The 16,090-nt window shown below is 37.5% G+C and overlaps 1 protein-coding gene across 3 annotated transcripts in view; it reads left to right on the top strand.

Moving 5' to 3' along the window:
* Positions 1–55: 55 nt before the first annotated feature.
* TUBGCP4 (tubulin gamma complex component 4) overlaps positions 56–16,090 on the top strand; it is a 55,309-nt gene continuing 39,274 nt past the window's right edge. For 2 of the 3 annotated variants that reach the window (XM_081292086.1, XM_081292084.1), the window contains exons 1-6: positions 56–325; positions 5,079–5,207; positions 7,028–7,150; positions 7,477–7,530; positions 7,962–8,018; positions 10,918–10,997. In XM_081292086.1, coding sequence (XP_081148212.1) covers positions 248–325; positions 5,079–5,207; positions 7,028–7,150; positions 7,477–7,530; positions 7,962–8,018; positions 10,918–10,997 — 521 coding nt within the window. In that variant the 5' untranslated portion in view covers positions 56–247. The remainder of the gene's footprint in view (positions 326–5,078; positions 5,208–7,027; positions 7,151–7,476; positions 7,531–7,961; positions 8,019–10,917; positions 10,998–16,090) is intronic. The other variant, XM_081292085.1, reaches the window with a different exon arrangement.

Here is a 16,090-nt window from a genome sequence, read left to right as displayed (position 1 = left end):
GGCAGCTACCCAAACTCCAGAACTGGAGCTAGCAGTGCGCCCGGCCGAGCTCGGTACACTTCCGGGACGCGGCGCGCTAGTTCCTTCCCGGCTTCCCGTCAGCTCCTCTGGCTGCAGTTGGCAGGGTTCAGGGTGAACCGCCTAAGCCAGAGGCCAGTGCGTGTGTCGAAGAGGAGGCACCCTTAGCGTGGTCGCCTGGAAGAGCGCTGAAGGAGGAAGCCACGTATCTAAGAATTCCGCCGTGGGAATGATCCACGAACTGCTTCTGGCTCTGAGCGGGTACCCAGGATCCATATTCACCTGGAACAAGAGGAGTGGCTTGCAGGTACCGTGTTGGGCTCCGAGCGCGGGAACCAGCTAATGTAGAATCCGTGCACCTGAGCCAGTGCCTGTAGGCGGAGTCTGAAGGGCAGGGCTTGCAGCACTGGGCAGCGTTTTCCTGGCCAGGTCACTGGAGCGCAGTTCGAGGGGCCCGCTGTGGATGTAAACGCCTTGAGGGCGCCGGGCCTAGGATGAGAAACCGAGGGCCGATCCTGAATGGTCCCTCCTTTGAGGGGGCCTTACTAAGGTCGAGGAGTGTGAGCGAGAATTGCTGGGGAACTGGATATAAAAGTGTACTTTTATATTTTCACTCTTGCATTCTGTTTCAAACTGAGTTTTAAAGGCTGTTCCAAATTCACAGCTTTCAGCACACATAAGCGCTCAGCAAATTTTGCTGAATGAAAAAATGAATTCTAGAGTATGCGGTGTTTCCCTTATTACTCCTTTCCCACTAGGTGAAAAACTTTGTAGGGGACCATTATTCCTTACTGCGCTAGGTAAAGAACTTGGGAGGAGTCCTTGTAGTCAGAAATGTTAGAGGAGGAAGGGCTGTGGGGTAAATATTGTGCAAGGGCTTTATCACATTTAATCCTCACAGCCGCCTATATTCCTTTTACAGAATGTTAACTCCCATGGTCATGGCTAGTAATTAGCAGAGCTTAAATTTGAACCCAGATCTCTTGCTCCAGTATCTGAACTACTCGTCTAATTCTGCTTCTAGGAATATTACCTAATTCTTTCAACTCGGTAATCTAAGTATTTTTAGCCGAAGTTTACAAATGAGCAAAACTGAAGCTCAGAAAGCTTTATGCAAAAGTTAAGTTACGGATATGGGTCTGTCTGATGTAGATAAGGTGGATGGGCAAATTACATTCTTGGTCACTAAAAGCTATAAGTCAAATAGATTTCTCCTTTTCTTTGTGAATTTGATTTTGGGGTTTGGGAGTTTAGGTGAATTTTTTGAATCGTTAATTTTTGTGAGTAGATCTTTGAAGACTGGGTTGGTATTTCATTTTTCCCCTGTAGAACTCACAATGCCATATAGGAATACAATGTTACAAAAGTATTTGCGGGTACTTGAATATTTTAACTAAAAAAGAGATAATAAATTACAGAAAAAGGGCTGGGGAGGCAGAGAAGAGCGCCACAACTAAATCATTATCTCCTTTCCTTCCTTTCTTATTTAAATATCTCAAGCAGATATTTTCCTCAGAGAGAAGTCTCTTGATCAGAAAAACTTTCTCTGACCATGTTTTTAAATTACACATCCTTGGGGCTGGGGCTGTAGCTCAGTGGGAGAGGACTTGCCTAGCATGTGTGAGGCACTGGGTTCAATCCTCAGCACCACATAAAAGTAAATAAATAAATAAAGGTATTCTGTCCATCTACAACTAAAAAAATATTTTTACATAAATATCCTTCCCTTATACCATTATTTTCTATCACAGCAATTTATTTGTTTCCTTTCTGAGACTAATGACAGTTCATAATTATTTAATGCTAGTACCTGTGTATAGCCTTTTTTCCTGCATAGATAGCCCTTGGTGGCAAAGACCACATGGTATTCATTCATGTACTCAGAATACAATTTCTGCCACACAGCAGGTGCTGGTATTTATGAAAGAAGACAAAAGCAGCAAATAGTGCTTACTTTCAAAAGAGCGGTGTTTTTCACATTTGGTTAAAAGGAAAAACTGTCACAAATGCCTAGGGCTTATGAAACATTTTTATTGTAATATCGAATGTATGTCCACATGAAACTAGATCTAAACTCAAGCATATCGCTCTTTGACAACCATAAAAACAAGTAGTTTTACAAATTAAATTAATCAAAACTACAAAATGAAGAAATTCAAATTAACACTATTCTAATGCAGAGTTTCTCAACCTGCATTATTGACATTTTTGGACTGGGTAATTCTTTATTGTAGGGGTTGTCCTGTGTACTCTAGGATGTTAATTAGTATCTATAGCTTACTCACACTAGATGCCAGTAGCATCCCCCCAATTGTGACAACCAAAAATGTCTCCAGACATTTCCAAATGTCCCATTTGTTGTATGCTTGGCACATGTGCTTTTCATATATTAGCTTATTTAATTCTCACAATTATTATCTTCACTTATAGGTGTGAAAATTGTCCCTGACTGAAAAACACAGTTTTGAGCCAGGTGTGGTGGCACATGCCTATAATTTCAGTGGCTTGAGAGGCTGAGGCAGGAGGATTGTGGGTTTGAAGTCAGCCTCAGCAACTTAGCAAAGCTGTAAGCAAATGAGACACTGTCTCAAAAACAAAAAGGGCTGGGGATGTAGCTCAGTGGTTAAGTGACCTTGGGTTCAATCACTGGTACCAAAACAAACAAAAACACAGATCTGATATGACATATAATATTATTTTTCTGAAACTAAATTAGCAACACTGAGTTTAAAAGAATGACTTAACTACAGATCTGGCTCTATATTTTCTATTTTTACTTCAATAATTCTAATGTATAGAATGCCAGTTAATACGAGTGTGTTATACAAAATTATTTCAGAAGCCTCAAGATATCATTTGGTGTTTCAGAATAATTAGACCTTAAACTTTTCTAAAACTGCCAACAAGAAATGCTCAAATGCCAGTTATAATGGGGATATCACTTGATAACTGGATAGAGAAGTGTTGTTAGTAATTTAAAAATTGCTTATATGTATTGAGCACTTGCTGTATGCTTGGCACATGTGCTTTTCATATATTAGCTTATTTAATTCTCACAATTATTATTTTCACTTATAGGTGTGAAAATTGAAGCACAGAGAGGTGTAGTCGCTTACCTGAACTTTCAAACAAATAAGAGACAGCTCAGGGATTTAAACCCAAGCAGTCTCCAAAGATTAGGTTGTTAAGCACTATGTCAAGCTACCTCCTAAATTTGTAACTTGAAGATATGATTAATGTTGTGTCATTAAAATCTATATTAAATAGATTCCTAACAAAGTCATTGTGGCTCAGTGACAAAGGTTCTTTGCCTGTTTATTACTGTCACATATAAAGATGGCATCCATAAAGTACAATACTCACAATATGAACATGTACTATGCCAAGTTCTTTTGAAGTAATAACTGAATGGTTTTGTTCATTCTTTTATGTCTGAATGTTAACACACTGCCTGGGATAAAGTAGGTGTTCATTAAAAGATGGTTGATTCTCCGGGAAAGATATACAAATGGCCAACACACATATGAAAAGATGCTTAGAAAAATACAAATCAAAACCACAATGAAACACCACTTCACATCCTTTTGGATGGTTACAACTAAAAAAAATAATAATAATAATAGAAAATAAATCTTGGTGAGATTGTGGAGAAATTAATACTCTTGTGCATTGTTGGTGGGAATGTGAAATAGTACAGCCACTGTGAAAAATTAAATAGCAATTCCTAAAAAAAAAGAAGCATAGAATTACCATTATGACCAGCAATTCCACTTCTGGGAATATACCCAAAAGAAATAAAAGCAAGGTCTCAAAAGATATTTTTATATCCATGTTCATAAAGCATTATTCACAATACCAAAAGTTAGAAACAATTCATGTGTCCATCACCAGATGAATGAATAAACAAAATGTGGTGTGTGTACACACACACACACACACATACACACATATACACAGTGTAAAGGAAGGAACTCTGACATATTTTACTTCATAGATGAACCTTGAGGACATTATACTAAGTGAAATAAACCAGTTCTGAAATTACAAATATATGTTTCTACTTATATGAGGCAATAATGTATCATATTATTCTAGAGACAGAGTAGAGCTGTGATTGCCAGGGGTTGGAGGCAGAAGAAGGAGTTAGTGTGTAATGGGTACAGAGTTTCAGTTAGGAGAAATGAAGAAGTTATGGAGCTGGATGGTGGTGATGGTTGCACAACAGTGTGAATGTGTTTAATGCCATTGAATTCTGTGCTTAAATATGGTTAAAACAATAGGCTTTGTGTATTTTGCCACACTTTAAAAATGTGGTTGAACAAATATATTTCACTACTTTTTTATTATATTATTATTTTAAGTTGTAGATGGACACAGTACTTTTATTTTATTTACTTATGTTTATGTGGTGCTGAGAATTGAACCCAGTACATCACCTGTACTGGGCATGTGCTCTACTGTAGCCCATCCACTACTTTAAATTTGAATTCCTGTGAAACTTTTATACAGCTAGGTTATAATTTGTCCTTCATTTAAATTAAAAATAGAAATGCAAATATAAATAAATTCATATGGCCAGTTACAAGGTACTTTTACAAATTATAGTGTATTTACATTAATTTTAGAGATTTAATGCAATGGAAACAAAATTTAAAATTTTATAGAGAATTTGTAAATCCTAAGAATATGTCTGCAGACCCTTGTTTGAGCAGTATTGCTAAGAGACTTTGTTGGAACCAAGTCAAAAACCCTCACATTCTATAGACTATCCTCTGAAGATTGCATACGAAATAGGTAATAGTGGTTGCCTCTGGGGAGGTTGACTTATCTTTAATGTACACTATTTACCTATTTGAGAAGCAAGTAGGTCAGAACAGGGAATACCACCTTTGAAGTGGTTTGGAAATACCTTTCAGAATTTACCAAACTTAAGTGGGCATCTTAAGGAAAATAACAAGAAAGGAAAAGATAAGATAGTATGAAACATTTTAAGCACCCCAAAAATATGGGGCAGTGGCCAGCAGGCATCAATGTTTTTGTCAATGTCCCTCTTCTTGCAGGTGTCCCAGGACTTTCCATTTCTCCACCCCAGTGAGACCAGCGTCTTGAATCGACTCTGCCGGCTTGGCACAGACTATATTCGCTTTACTGAGTTCATTGAACAGTACACAGGCCATGTGCAGCAACAGGTGGGATTCTGATCTCAGGATGTAAACCTTTAGAGGGTAGAAACTGTCAAGCTTTCAGTGAATTCATTGGTGATTCGTGTGAAATAAATTAAGAATTTCTCAAGGTTGCCAGTTGTTTTTTGTATATGACGCTTAAAAGAAAAGACGGTATCCTCAACTTGGCACCGTGGTGCAAACCTGTAATCCCGGCAGCTTGGGAGGCTAAAACAGGAGGATCGCAGGTTCAAAGCCAGCCTCAGCAACAGTGAGGGGCTAAGCAACTCAGTGAGACCCTGACTCCAAATAAAGTATAAAACAAGGCTGGGGATGTGGCCCAGTGGTCAGGTGCCCCTGAGTTCAATCCCCAATACTCCTGACCTCCGCAAAAAAAAAAAAAAAAAAAAAAGCCTATCTTCTATTAATGTGACTACTTGAATTTTATTGTCCATGATATATGAATTCCTATTTCCTCAAATTTTAAAGAAACCTATAGTAACTTACTTTTTTTTTAAGAAAAAAAAATCTATTTTCCTTTTCATACTGTGGTAAGTGAAGATATTCAGTGTTCTACAATGACAGAAGATCAAAACAAAATTGGCTGGTTGCCAGATTTGAGCTGTTTTCCCGTCTGGGCTATTCTTAGTGTGGCTATAAAGATTTATCTTTAGGAACTACTAGTATACTTTACAGCATCCTCAAGCTACAATGTGTTTTCTAACCCCTCATTCCAAGCTTCCTATCACATTTGTTGCTGATTTTTGCTATGTGACCTACCACCACCAGTGTCTGATACCCAAGTCAGTATGTAGCCAGAGAGACGATCGTCCATCATAACCTCTTACAAATGTTCCCCACAGTTCCCCACATAAAAACTATACAAGATGCTCCTACAAAACAAAAACAAAAACAAACAAACAAAAAACCCTTGGAAGTTTCCTGAAAGATAAGCTGTATTTGTATATTACCCCTTGATGAGAGTCTCATGACCACCCCGCCATGTTGACTCTCAGATTTATGTTCTTGATGAATTGCCAAGCCAGGCAAGAGAAGATATGTTGGGAGGAAGATTGAGGTCATTTTATTCATTTAGTAAATATTTACCCTCTGTTTAAAGAACTGTGAGAAGCTGAGATACAAAGATGAGTAAAGTATGGTTCCTAGCTTTATGAAGTTCATGGTCTAGTGAGGATGACATCTAAATAAAAGTACAGTTCACTAAGTAGGATGTTACGAAAGCAACAAGGTGGAACTGTTAATTCCCAAGAGAGAGTTAGAAAGGGCTTTGCAGAGGAGATATGCTTGAGCTGGGTCCTGCAAAAAGAGTAGGTGTTTGTCAGAAAGATGAGGCACACAGACAGAAGTAGAGTACAAGTCCAAATCTGTAGTGGTAAGGGAGAAGCAAAGCACATTTGGTGAACCATGGAAATGAGAATGCACAGCTGGAAGCAGTGAAAAATAATTGTGGAGAAATGGGTCAAGGCCAGAATGCAGAAGTTATTGTGTGCCATGTAGAGGAATTTGGATATTATTCTGGGGCAATAGAAAGCCACCAAAGAGATTTAAGCTGGGAATGATAAGGCCAAAATTGGTTTATGGAAAAATCTCCACTGACTTTATAGAGTACTTCTGGTTGGTTGTGACATCTGGTACTGCTTGGAAAATTAAAATACCACATTTTAAAAGGTCAGTGCTCAAAATATTTTCTGCTGGGTGTTCCTCTCTGAAGTATTTCTTTGATTTGTAATTATTTAAATGAAAACAATACCACTAATAAAGGACAATGTCTTCCTCAAGTTTCAGGGCCGGAGCTAAGAAGTTGACTTTTCTTTGTTTGGTTTCAGGACCACCACCCATCTCAGCAGGGACCAGGTGGGCTACATGGAATCTATCTGAGGGCCTTCTGCACAGGGCTGGATTCAGTTCTGCAGCCTTATCGCCAAGCACTGCTTGATTTGGAACAAGAGGTGAGGAAGTGGAGATGTAGGAAGCAGTGCTTCTGGGACAGCAGATTGGAGCATAGTCTCAAATCGAAGATGTTCTTTGATAAGGTCAGGTAGTTAAAACTGAGCTATTTGTGGTTGGAGGGTACAGTGTTCTCTCTTTGATCATGCCCAAAACATGATCAAAGTGGCTTAGGAATCATGGCAAAGGTTCCTGAGTGAGCTCTGTAGCGTAGAAGTAACACTAAGCCCATTCTCAGATTCTCTTCTAGTTTTATACATGAAATTGATTCAAGATGTTTTTTGTGAAGCCCTAATTACAGTAGTTTTTTACCTGTTTTTTATTGCAGTTCCTGGCTGACCCGCATCTCTCCATATCACATGTCAATTACTCCTTAGATCAGGTATGTGTCCAAGTAACAAAATGCCTTGGAATCTGTTGACATTATTAATGCCACTCTTTTGAGAATGTTTTTCCTTATAGTACCAGAGTCTAGCATTTTATATTTTGTGCATTTTGTATTCTTTACTACATCAGAACTGCTTAAAGAGTTCCAAATTTAGTTAATAATTAATGTCTCATGTTAATGTTATCATTGAATTCAATATTAAAAATTATGCCAGCCTCAGAAATAGATACTACTTCTGTCTGCTATCTTCTTCCTGTTTGCATCCTATCCCCAAATCAAATTGCCTTAGTATATACTAACTCTTGACTGTTCTGTGGTATTGTCATTTGTCTTAACTTGAACTATTTAGAAAAAAAGCATTTCCTGAGTTGATTCTTTTCCCTCTGCATTTGATTAACTACCTTTAATTATTCTCTACTTTGCAGTTCCAACTACTTTTTCCCTCTGTGATGGTTGTAGTAGAGCAAATTAAAAGTCAAAAGGTGAGAACTTTCCTTTTTGCTTTTGCTCTGGCAAACACCAAGGAAATATTAATAATCAAAGTTGCCTTACATTCTTTTTGGTGAAAAATATACTAGTTCTTAGTAGTATTTTACTTGTTAATTTACTCATTCAACAGAATCTACTTGTATATCATGCTAAGTGTCAGAAATATAAAAATAAGGCATGGCCTTGTTTTTAAGCACCACCTGGTTCAGAAAACAGACAAATGTAATAGATAGATCCAGGAATGTTCATGGGGCAAGGTAAAAATGCTATGAATAGTTGGAGGTGAGAACAATTTACATTAAGGGTATAGAACTGTTGAGTCTGGGTCTTGAGGAGAAGCAGAAAGTTAATTCTTAGAAAGAAGGTGATAGATGTATGGTTAAGGTGCTGGCAGTTTTCTGAGAATTATGAAATCACTGGGTAAAATACAGATGTTTATTAGTTAAACTAAGCCTATTCTTGTCCCAAGTTTTCATGATATTCTGAAAAGTTAAGAGTTCCCAATGTCAAGGAGAATACTCTTTCTTGGCAGAGTTAACAACTTGTATTAGTCAGCTTTGCATTCCTGTGACCAAAATACCTGACAAGAACAAATTAGAGAAGATGTTGTGTACTTTGGGTTCACAGTTTCACAGTCCATGGTCAGCCAGCTCCATTGCTCTGGGCCTAAGGTTAGGTCAAAGCATCATGGCAGAAGGGTATGATAGAGGAAGGCTGTTCAACTCATGACAGCTCAGAAGCAGAGAGTCAGAGAAGAACCAGGCAAAAGATATACTGTAAGGCCACGCCCCCAGGAACCTGTTTCCTATAGCCATGCCCTGCCTGCCTATAGTTACCACCCAGTAGTCCATTCAGATTATTATGCATCAAATGGATTAATCCATTGATGAGGTTATAGATCTTATCATCTAATCATTTCACCTGTGGACATTCCTGCATTGCTTAGCACATGAGCATTATGGGGGATACCTCACAGCCAAACCATAACAACTTTGAAGAATGAGTTGCTTTGAGATTTCATATTAGAAGAAGAGTCTACTCTGCTGTTTACAGTCTGTAATTGGACCAAATAGACAAGGAGATTAAACATGTTTAGCTCAAGTTTACATGTTTTTAAGCTCTCATATTTATGCGTTAGCATATTAAAAATGTTCATCTAAGGCCAGGGTTGTGGCTCAGTGGTAAAGCGCTTACCTAGCATGCGTGAGGCACTGGGTTTGATCCCCAGCATCACATAACAACAAAATAAAGGTATTGTGTCCATCTACAACTAAAGAGATATTAAAAAAAATGTTCACCTTGCTGAATGTAACTAGTTATATAATTAATTTGCCACATTGCTGTGTTAATTTTGCTCTGTGAATATAGAAACTTTTATGCTCTGCCTACAAAACCAGTAGGGAGGCTTTCTGTGGCCCATCAAAGCTGACTGCTCTCATCAAATTACAATGTCCAGCTTTTATCGTGCACTTGCTCTATGTTAGATATTTGTAGCAGGTACTGTACTAAATGCTTTACATACATTATCACATTCAATCCTCTAAAGGGTTAAGTATGTTAAAGAATGTGCTCAGAGTCACACAGATGCAAGTAAGTTGTAGGGCTGGGATATAAACTCAGGTCTATCTGACTGCAAAGACTATGCTGTAAAATACTAATCTACTTCCCAAAAATGAGGTTCCCAATGAACCTTCTAGTTTAGTGGAGTTAATGATGAAAGTACAGTATTCCCAGACTGCACAACTAAGTTTACTTTTTCCAGCTTCCATTGGCTATAGGAAGGAGAGTGGAAAACGAATGAAAGAATTACAGATGGATGAATCTTCCTTCCTGCCAGAAAGGTGATAGAGAAACTAGTGTGCTAAGTAAGGCTCTACAGAGTTTAAAAAAAAAGAAATATGTGTGGTCAAGAGCACAGGCTGAGGCAGAGAATGAGGACTGATCACAATAGGCATGAGAGGGGCTTCTTTTTAAGTGATGAAATGTTATAGAACATCGTGATGGTTGCACAATGCTATAAATTACTAAAAGCTGTTAAATGATACACATAATATGATTTAATTTTATGATATATAAACTACACAATAAAATATAAATATTTTCTATATAAAATAAATTATACCATAAAATATATGAATATTTTTATATAAAATAAAAAATCTAGGTGGCACATACCTTTTATCCAAGCAACTCAGGAGAGTGAGGCAGGAGGATCTTAAGTTCAAGGACAGCCTAGGCAATTTAGTGGACCCTGTCTCAAAATAAACATTAAAAAAGGGCTGGGGATGTAGCTAAATGGTAGAGCATTTGCCTAGCATATATGAAGCTTTGGGTTCAATTCCCAGGAACTAATACACACACACACACACACACACACACACACATACAGCCTAAAGTACACAAAGGCAGTGAATTTGTGGGGGAGTATATACCTTACAAGTATTCTGAATTGGGTCTTATCCTGAAATTAAAAACTTTCCATGATTTTGGAATTCTGATTGTAAATGATTCTGGTTTCTTTAGTGCATTTGTTCTCAAATTTCACTGCACATAAGAATCACCTTGAGGGGGCAAGGGAGGGGGCTCAGTAGTAAAGTGCTTCCCTAGCATGTGTGAGGCCCTAGTTCAATCCCCAGCACTACCAAAAAAAAAAAAAAAAAAAAAAAAGCAGATTGCTGAGTTTTTCTTGCAATTTGCGTTGCTGCCTATCTACACATTATGTGGATGGTGCTTGGGGGGAGGAGCCCATCTTTGACAACTCCTGTCAGAAATCTTGTGAAATAGTTTATCCACATTTTCTACTATAGTGTACCCACTTGATTGAGTATAGAATATGAATTGATATTGCTTGAACTGTTTGAATCCAGATTGACAAGTCTGTATTTTCCTCAGATTCATGGTTGTCAAATCCTAGAAACAGTCTACAAACACAGCTGTGGAGGGTTACCTCCTGTTCGAAGTGCACTAGAAAAGTAAGTGATGGAATAATTGAGGTTGGGGATAGCGGGGAAGGTCAAGTAACTTGACTTCTCTTATATTTTGTTTTCAGATCTTCTCAGGTTTCCCTCAGGGTAGAGTTTTGACCAGGATAGAAAATCCTATAAGCAGAGGAGCCCATGTAATCCTTATGGTGGTTCAGGATCATCTGCAATGAGACGCTTATAAAATAAAGTATCAAAGCCAGGGTTAGCTGCCAAGTTGACCTTGAGGCAATCTTTTTTAATTTTTGGATCTCATTATCCTTGCAGGATTCTCATTACATGTGCCAGATACTGCTTATTATGCTTAAATATGCATATGTGTAGCCAGTATTGTGTTAAAATACTTTGTAATCCCACAGTGTCATAAACATATGCAAGGTTGTCTTTATCAGGAAATTAGAAAATTACCAGAAGAAAAATTAAATTAAGATATATTCGCTTTTTTTTTTATTGGTTGTTCACAACATTACAAAGCTCTTGACATATCATATTTCATACATTAGATTGAAGTGGGTTATGAACCCACAATTTTACCCCAAATGCAGATTGCAGAATCACGTCGGTTACACATCCACAATTTTACACAATGCCCTATTAGTAATTGTTGTATTCTGCTACCTTTCCTATCCCCTGCTATCCCCCCTCCCCTCCCCTCCCATCTTCTCTCTCTACCCCATCTACTGTAATTCATTTCTCTCCTTGTTTTTTTTCCCATTCCCCTCACATCCTCTTATATGTAATTTTGTATAGCAATGAGGGTCTCCCTTCATTTCCATGCAATTTCCCTTTTCTCTCCCTTTCCCTCCCATCTCATGTCTCTGTTTAATGTTACTCTTTTCTTCCTACTCTTCCTCCCTGTTCTGTTCATAGTTGCTCTCATTATATCAAAGAAGACATTTGGTATTTGTTTTTTAGGGATTGGCTAGCTTCACTAAGCATAATCTGCTCTAGTGCCATCCATTTCCCTGCAAATTCTATGACTTTGTCATTTTTTATTGCTGCATAGTACTCCATTGTGTATAGATGCCACATTTTTTTAATCCATTCATCTATTGAAGGGCATCTGGGTTGGTTCCACAGTCTAGCTATTGTGAATTGTGCTGCTGTGAACATCGATGTGGCAGTATCCCTGTAGCATGCTCTTTTAAGGTCTTCAGGGAATAGACCGAGAAGGGCTATAGCAGGGTCAAATGGTGGTTCCATTCCTATCTTTCCCAGGAATCTCCAAACTGCTTTCCAAATTGGCCGCACCAATTTGTAGTCCCACCAGCAATGTACAAGTGTACCCTTTTCTCCACATCCTCACCAGCACTTGTTGTTGTTTGACTTCATAGTGGCTGCCAATCTTACTGGAGTGAGATGGTATCTTAGGGTGGTTTTGATTTGCATTTCTCTGACTGTTAGAGATGGAGAGCATTTTTTCATGTACTTGTTGATTGATTGTATATCCTCCTCTGAGAAATGTCTGTTCAGGTCCTTGGCCCATTTGTTGATTGGGTTATTTGTTATCTTATTGTCTAATTTTTTGAGATCTTTGTATACTCTGGATATTAGGGCTCTATCTGAAGTGTGAGGAGTAAAAATTTGTTCCCAGGATGTAGGCTCCCTATTTACCTCTCTTATTGTTTCTTTTGCTGAGAAAAAACTTTTAAGTTTAATTAAGTCCCATTTGTTGATTCTTGTTATTAACTCTTGTGCTATGGGTGTCCTATTAAGGAATTTGGAGCCCGACCCCACAATCTGTAGATCAGAGCCAACTTTTTCTTCTATCAGACGCAGAGTTTCTGATTTGATATCAAGCTCCTTGATCCATTTTGAGTTAACTCTTGTGCATGGCGAGAGAAAGGGATTCAGTTTCATTTTGTTGCATATGGATTTCCAGTTTTCCCAACACCATTTGTTGAAGATGCTATCCTTCCTCCATTGCATGCTTTTAGCCCCTTTATCAAATATAAGATAGTTGTAACTTTGTGGATTAGTCTCTGTGTCCTCTATTCTATACCATTGGTCCACCTGCCTGTTTTGGTACCAGTACCATGCTGTTTTTGTCACTATTGCTCTGTAATATAGTTTGAAATCTGGTATCGCTATACCGCCTGATTCACACTTCCTGCTTAGAATTGCTTTTGCTATTCTGGGTCTTTTATTTTTCCATATGAATTTCATGATTGCTTTATCTATTTCTACAAGAAATGCCGTTGGGATTTTGATTGGCATTGCATTAAATCTATAGAGAACTTTTGGTAATATCGCCATTTTGATGATGTTAGTTCTGCCTATCCATGAACAGGGTATATTTTTCCATCTTCTAAGATCTTCTTCTACTTCTCTCTTTAGGGTTCTGTAGTTTTCATTGTATAAATCTTTCACCTCTTTTGTTAGGTTGATTCCCAAGTATTTTATTTTTTTTGAGGATATTGTGAATGGAGTGTTTTTCCTCATTTCCATTTCAGAAGTTTTGTCGCTGATATACAGAAATGCCTTTGATTTATTCGTGTTGATTTTATATCCTGCCACTTTGCTGAATTCATTTATTAGTTCTAGTAGTTTCTTTGTAGACCCTTTTGGGTCTTCTAGGTATAGAATCATGTCATCTGCAAATAGTGATAATTTAAGTTCTTCTTTTCCAATTTTTATGCCTTTAATTTCTTTCGTCTGTCTAATTGCTCTGGCCAGTGTTTCGAGAACTATATTGAATAGAAGTGGAGATAGAGGGCATCCCTGTCTTGTTCCGGATTTTAGAGGGAATGCCTTCAATTTTTGTCCATTCAGAATGATGCTAGCCTGAGGCTTAGCATAGATAGCTTTTACAATGTCAAGGTAAGTTCCTGTTATCCCTAGTTTTTCTAATGTTTTGAACATAAAGGGATGCTGTACTTTGTCGAATGCTTTCTGTGCATCTATCGAGATGATCATATGGTTCTTATCTTTAAGTCTATTGATGTGGTGAACAACATTTATTGATTTCCGTATGTTGAAACCATCCTTGCTTCCCAGGGATGAATCCTACTTGATCATGGTGCACAATTTTTTTGATGTGTTTTTGTATTCGATTCGCCAGAATTTTATTGAGGATTTTTGCATCTAGGTTCATTAGAGATATTGGTCTGTAGTTTTCTTTCTTTGAGGTGTCTTTGTCTGGTTTCGGAATCAGGGTGATGTTGGCCTCATAGAATGAATTTGGAAGAGCTCCCTCTTTTTCTATTTCCTGAAATAACTTGAAAAGTATTGGTATTAATTCTTCTTTAAAGGTTTTGTAAAACTCCGCTGTATACCCATCCAGTCCTGGGCTTTTCTTGGTTGGTAGTCTTTTGATGGCTTCTTCAATTTCATCCATTGATATTGGTCTGTTCAGATTGGGTGTATCCTCCTGACTCAGTCTGGGCAAATCATATGACTTAAGAAATTTATCGATGTCTTCACTATCTTCTATTTTATTGGAATATAGGTTTTCAAAATAATTTCTAATTGTCTTCTGTATTTCTGTAGCATCTGTTGTGATATTGCCTTTTTCATCCCGTATGTTAGTAATTTGAGTTCTCTCTCTTCTTCTCTTCGTTAGCATGGCTAAAGCTCTGTCAATCTTATTTATTTTTTCGAAGAACCAACTTTTAGTTTTGTTGATTTTTTCAATTGTTTCTTTTGTTTCAATTTCATTGATTTCCGCTCTGATTTTAATTATTTCTTGCCTTCTACTACATTTGCTGTTGTTTTGCTCTTCCTTTTCTAGGGCTTTGAGTTGTAGTGTGAGCACATTTATTTGTTGGTTTTTTTCTTTTTTTGAGGAATGACCACCAGGTGATGAATTTTCCTCTTAAAACTGCTTTCATTGTGTCCCATAGATTCCGATATGTTGTGTCTGTATTTTCATTTATCTCTAAGAATTTTTTGATTTCCTCCTTTATGTCTTCTGTAACCCATTGATCATTCAGTAACATATTGTTCATTTTCCATGTGATGTAGGATTTTTCCTTCCTTCTTTTATCATTGATTTCCAGTTTCATTCCATTATGATCAGATAAAATGCATGGTATTATCTCCACCCCTTTATATTTACTGAGGGTTGCCCTATGGCATAATATATGGTCTATTTTTGAGAAGGATCCATGTGCTGCTGAGAAAAAAGTATATCCATTTGATGATGGTTGATATATTCTATATAAGTCAGTTAAGTCTAGGTTATTGATTGTGGTATTGAGTTCTATAGTTTCTTTATTCAACTTTTATTTGGAGGATCTGTCCAATGGTGAGAGAGGTGTGTTGAAGTCACCCATAATTATTGTGTTGTGGTCTATTTGATTCTTGAACTTGAGGAGAATTTGTTTTATGAATGTCGCAGCACCATTATTTGGTGCGTAAATATTGATAATTGTTATGTCTTGTTGGTGAATGGTTCCTTTTAACAGTATATAATGACCTTCTTTATCCCTTTTGATTAACTTAGTCTTGAAGTCGATTTTATTCAATATGAGGATGGCCACCCCTGCTTGCTTATGAGGACCGTGTGCGTGGTATATTTTTTCCCATCCTTTCACCTTCAGCCTGTGTATGTCTTTTCCAATCAGATGTGTCTCCTGGAGGCAGCATATTGTTGGATTTGTTTTTTTTAATCCATGATACCAGCCTATGTCACTTTATTGGAGAGTTTAAGCCATTAACATTCAGAGTTACTATTGATATATGGCTTGAACTTCCATCCATGTTTGATTATTTATCCTTTTTTTAAAAAAAATTTAGTTTGTTTCTCCATGATTATCTTTCCCCTCGCCCTCTGTCTTTACTGAGGCACTTCCCACTGATGGTTTTGGTTATTGTTTTTCATTTCTTCCTCGTGTAGTGTTTTGCTCAAAATGCTTTGCAATGCTGGTTTTCTGGCTGCAAATTCTTTTAACTTTTGTTTATCATGAAAGATTTTTATTTCGTTGTCATACCTGAAGTTTAATTTTGCTGGATACAGAATTCTTGGTTGGCATCCATTGTCTTTCAATGTTTGAAATACATTGTTCCATGACCTTCTTGCTTTCAGTGTCTGTGATGAAAAATCCGTTGTTAACCTTATTGGTTTACCCCTGAATGTAATCTGT

This window comes from Spermophilus citellus (assembly GCF_964194105.1).
Source record: "Spermophilus citellus genome assembly, chromosome: 4".
Lineage (NCBI taxonomy): Eukaryota > Metazoa > Chordata > Mammalia > Rodentia > Sciuridae > Spermophilus > Spermophilus citellus.
Note: the sequence above shows the minus strand (reverse complement) of the source record. Positions and strands in the feature narration are given on the sequence as shown.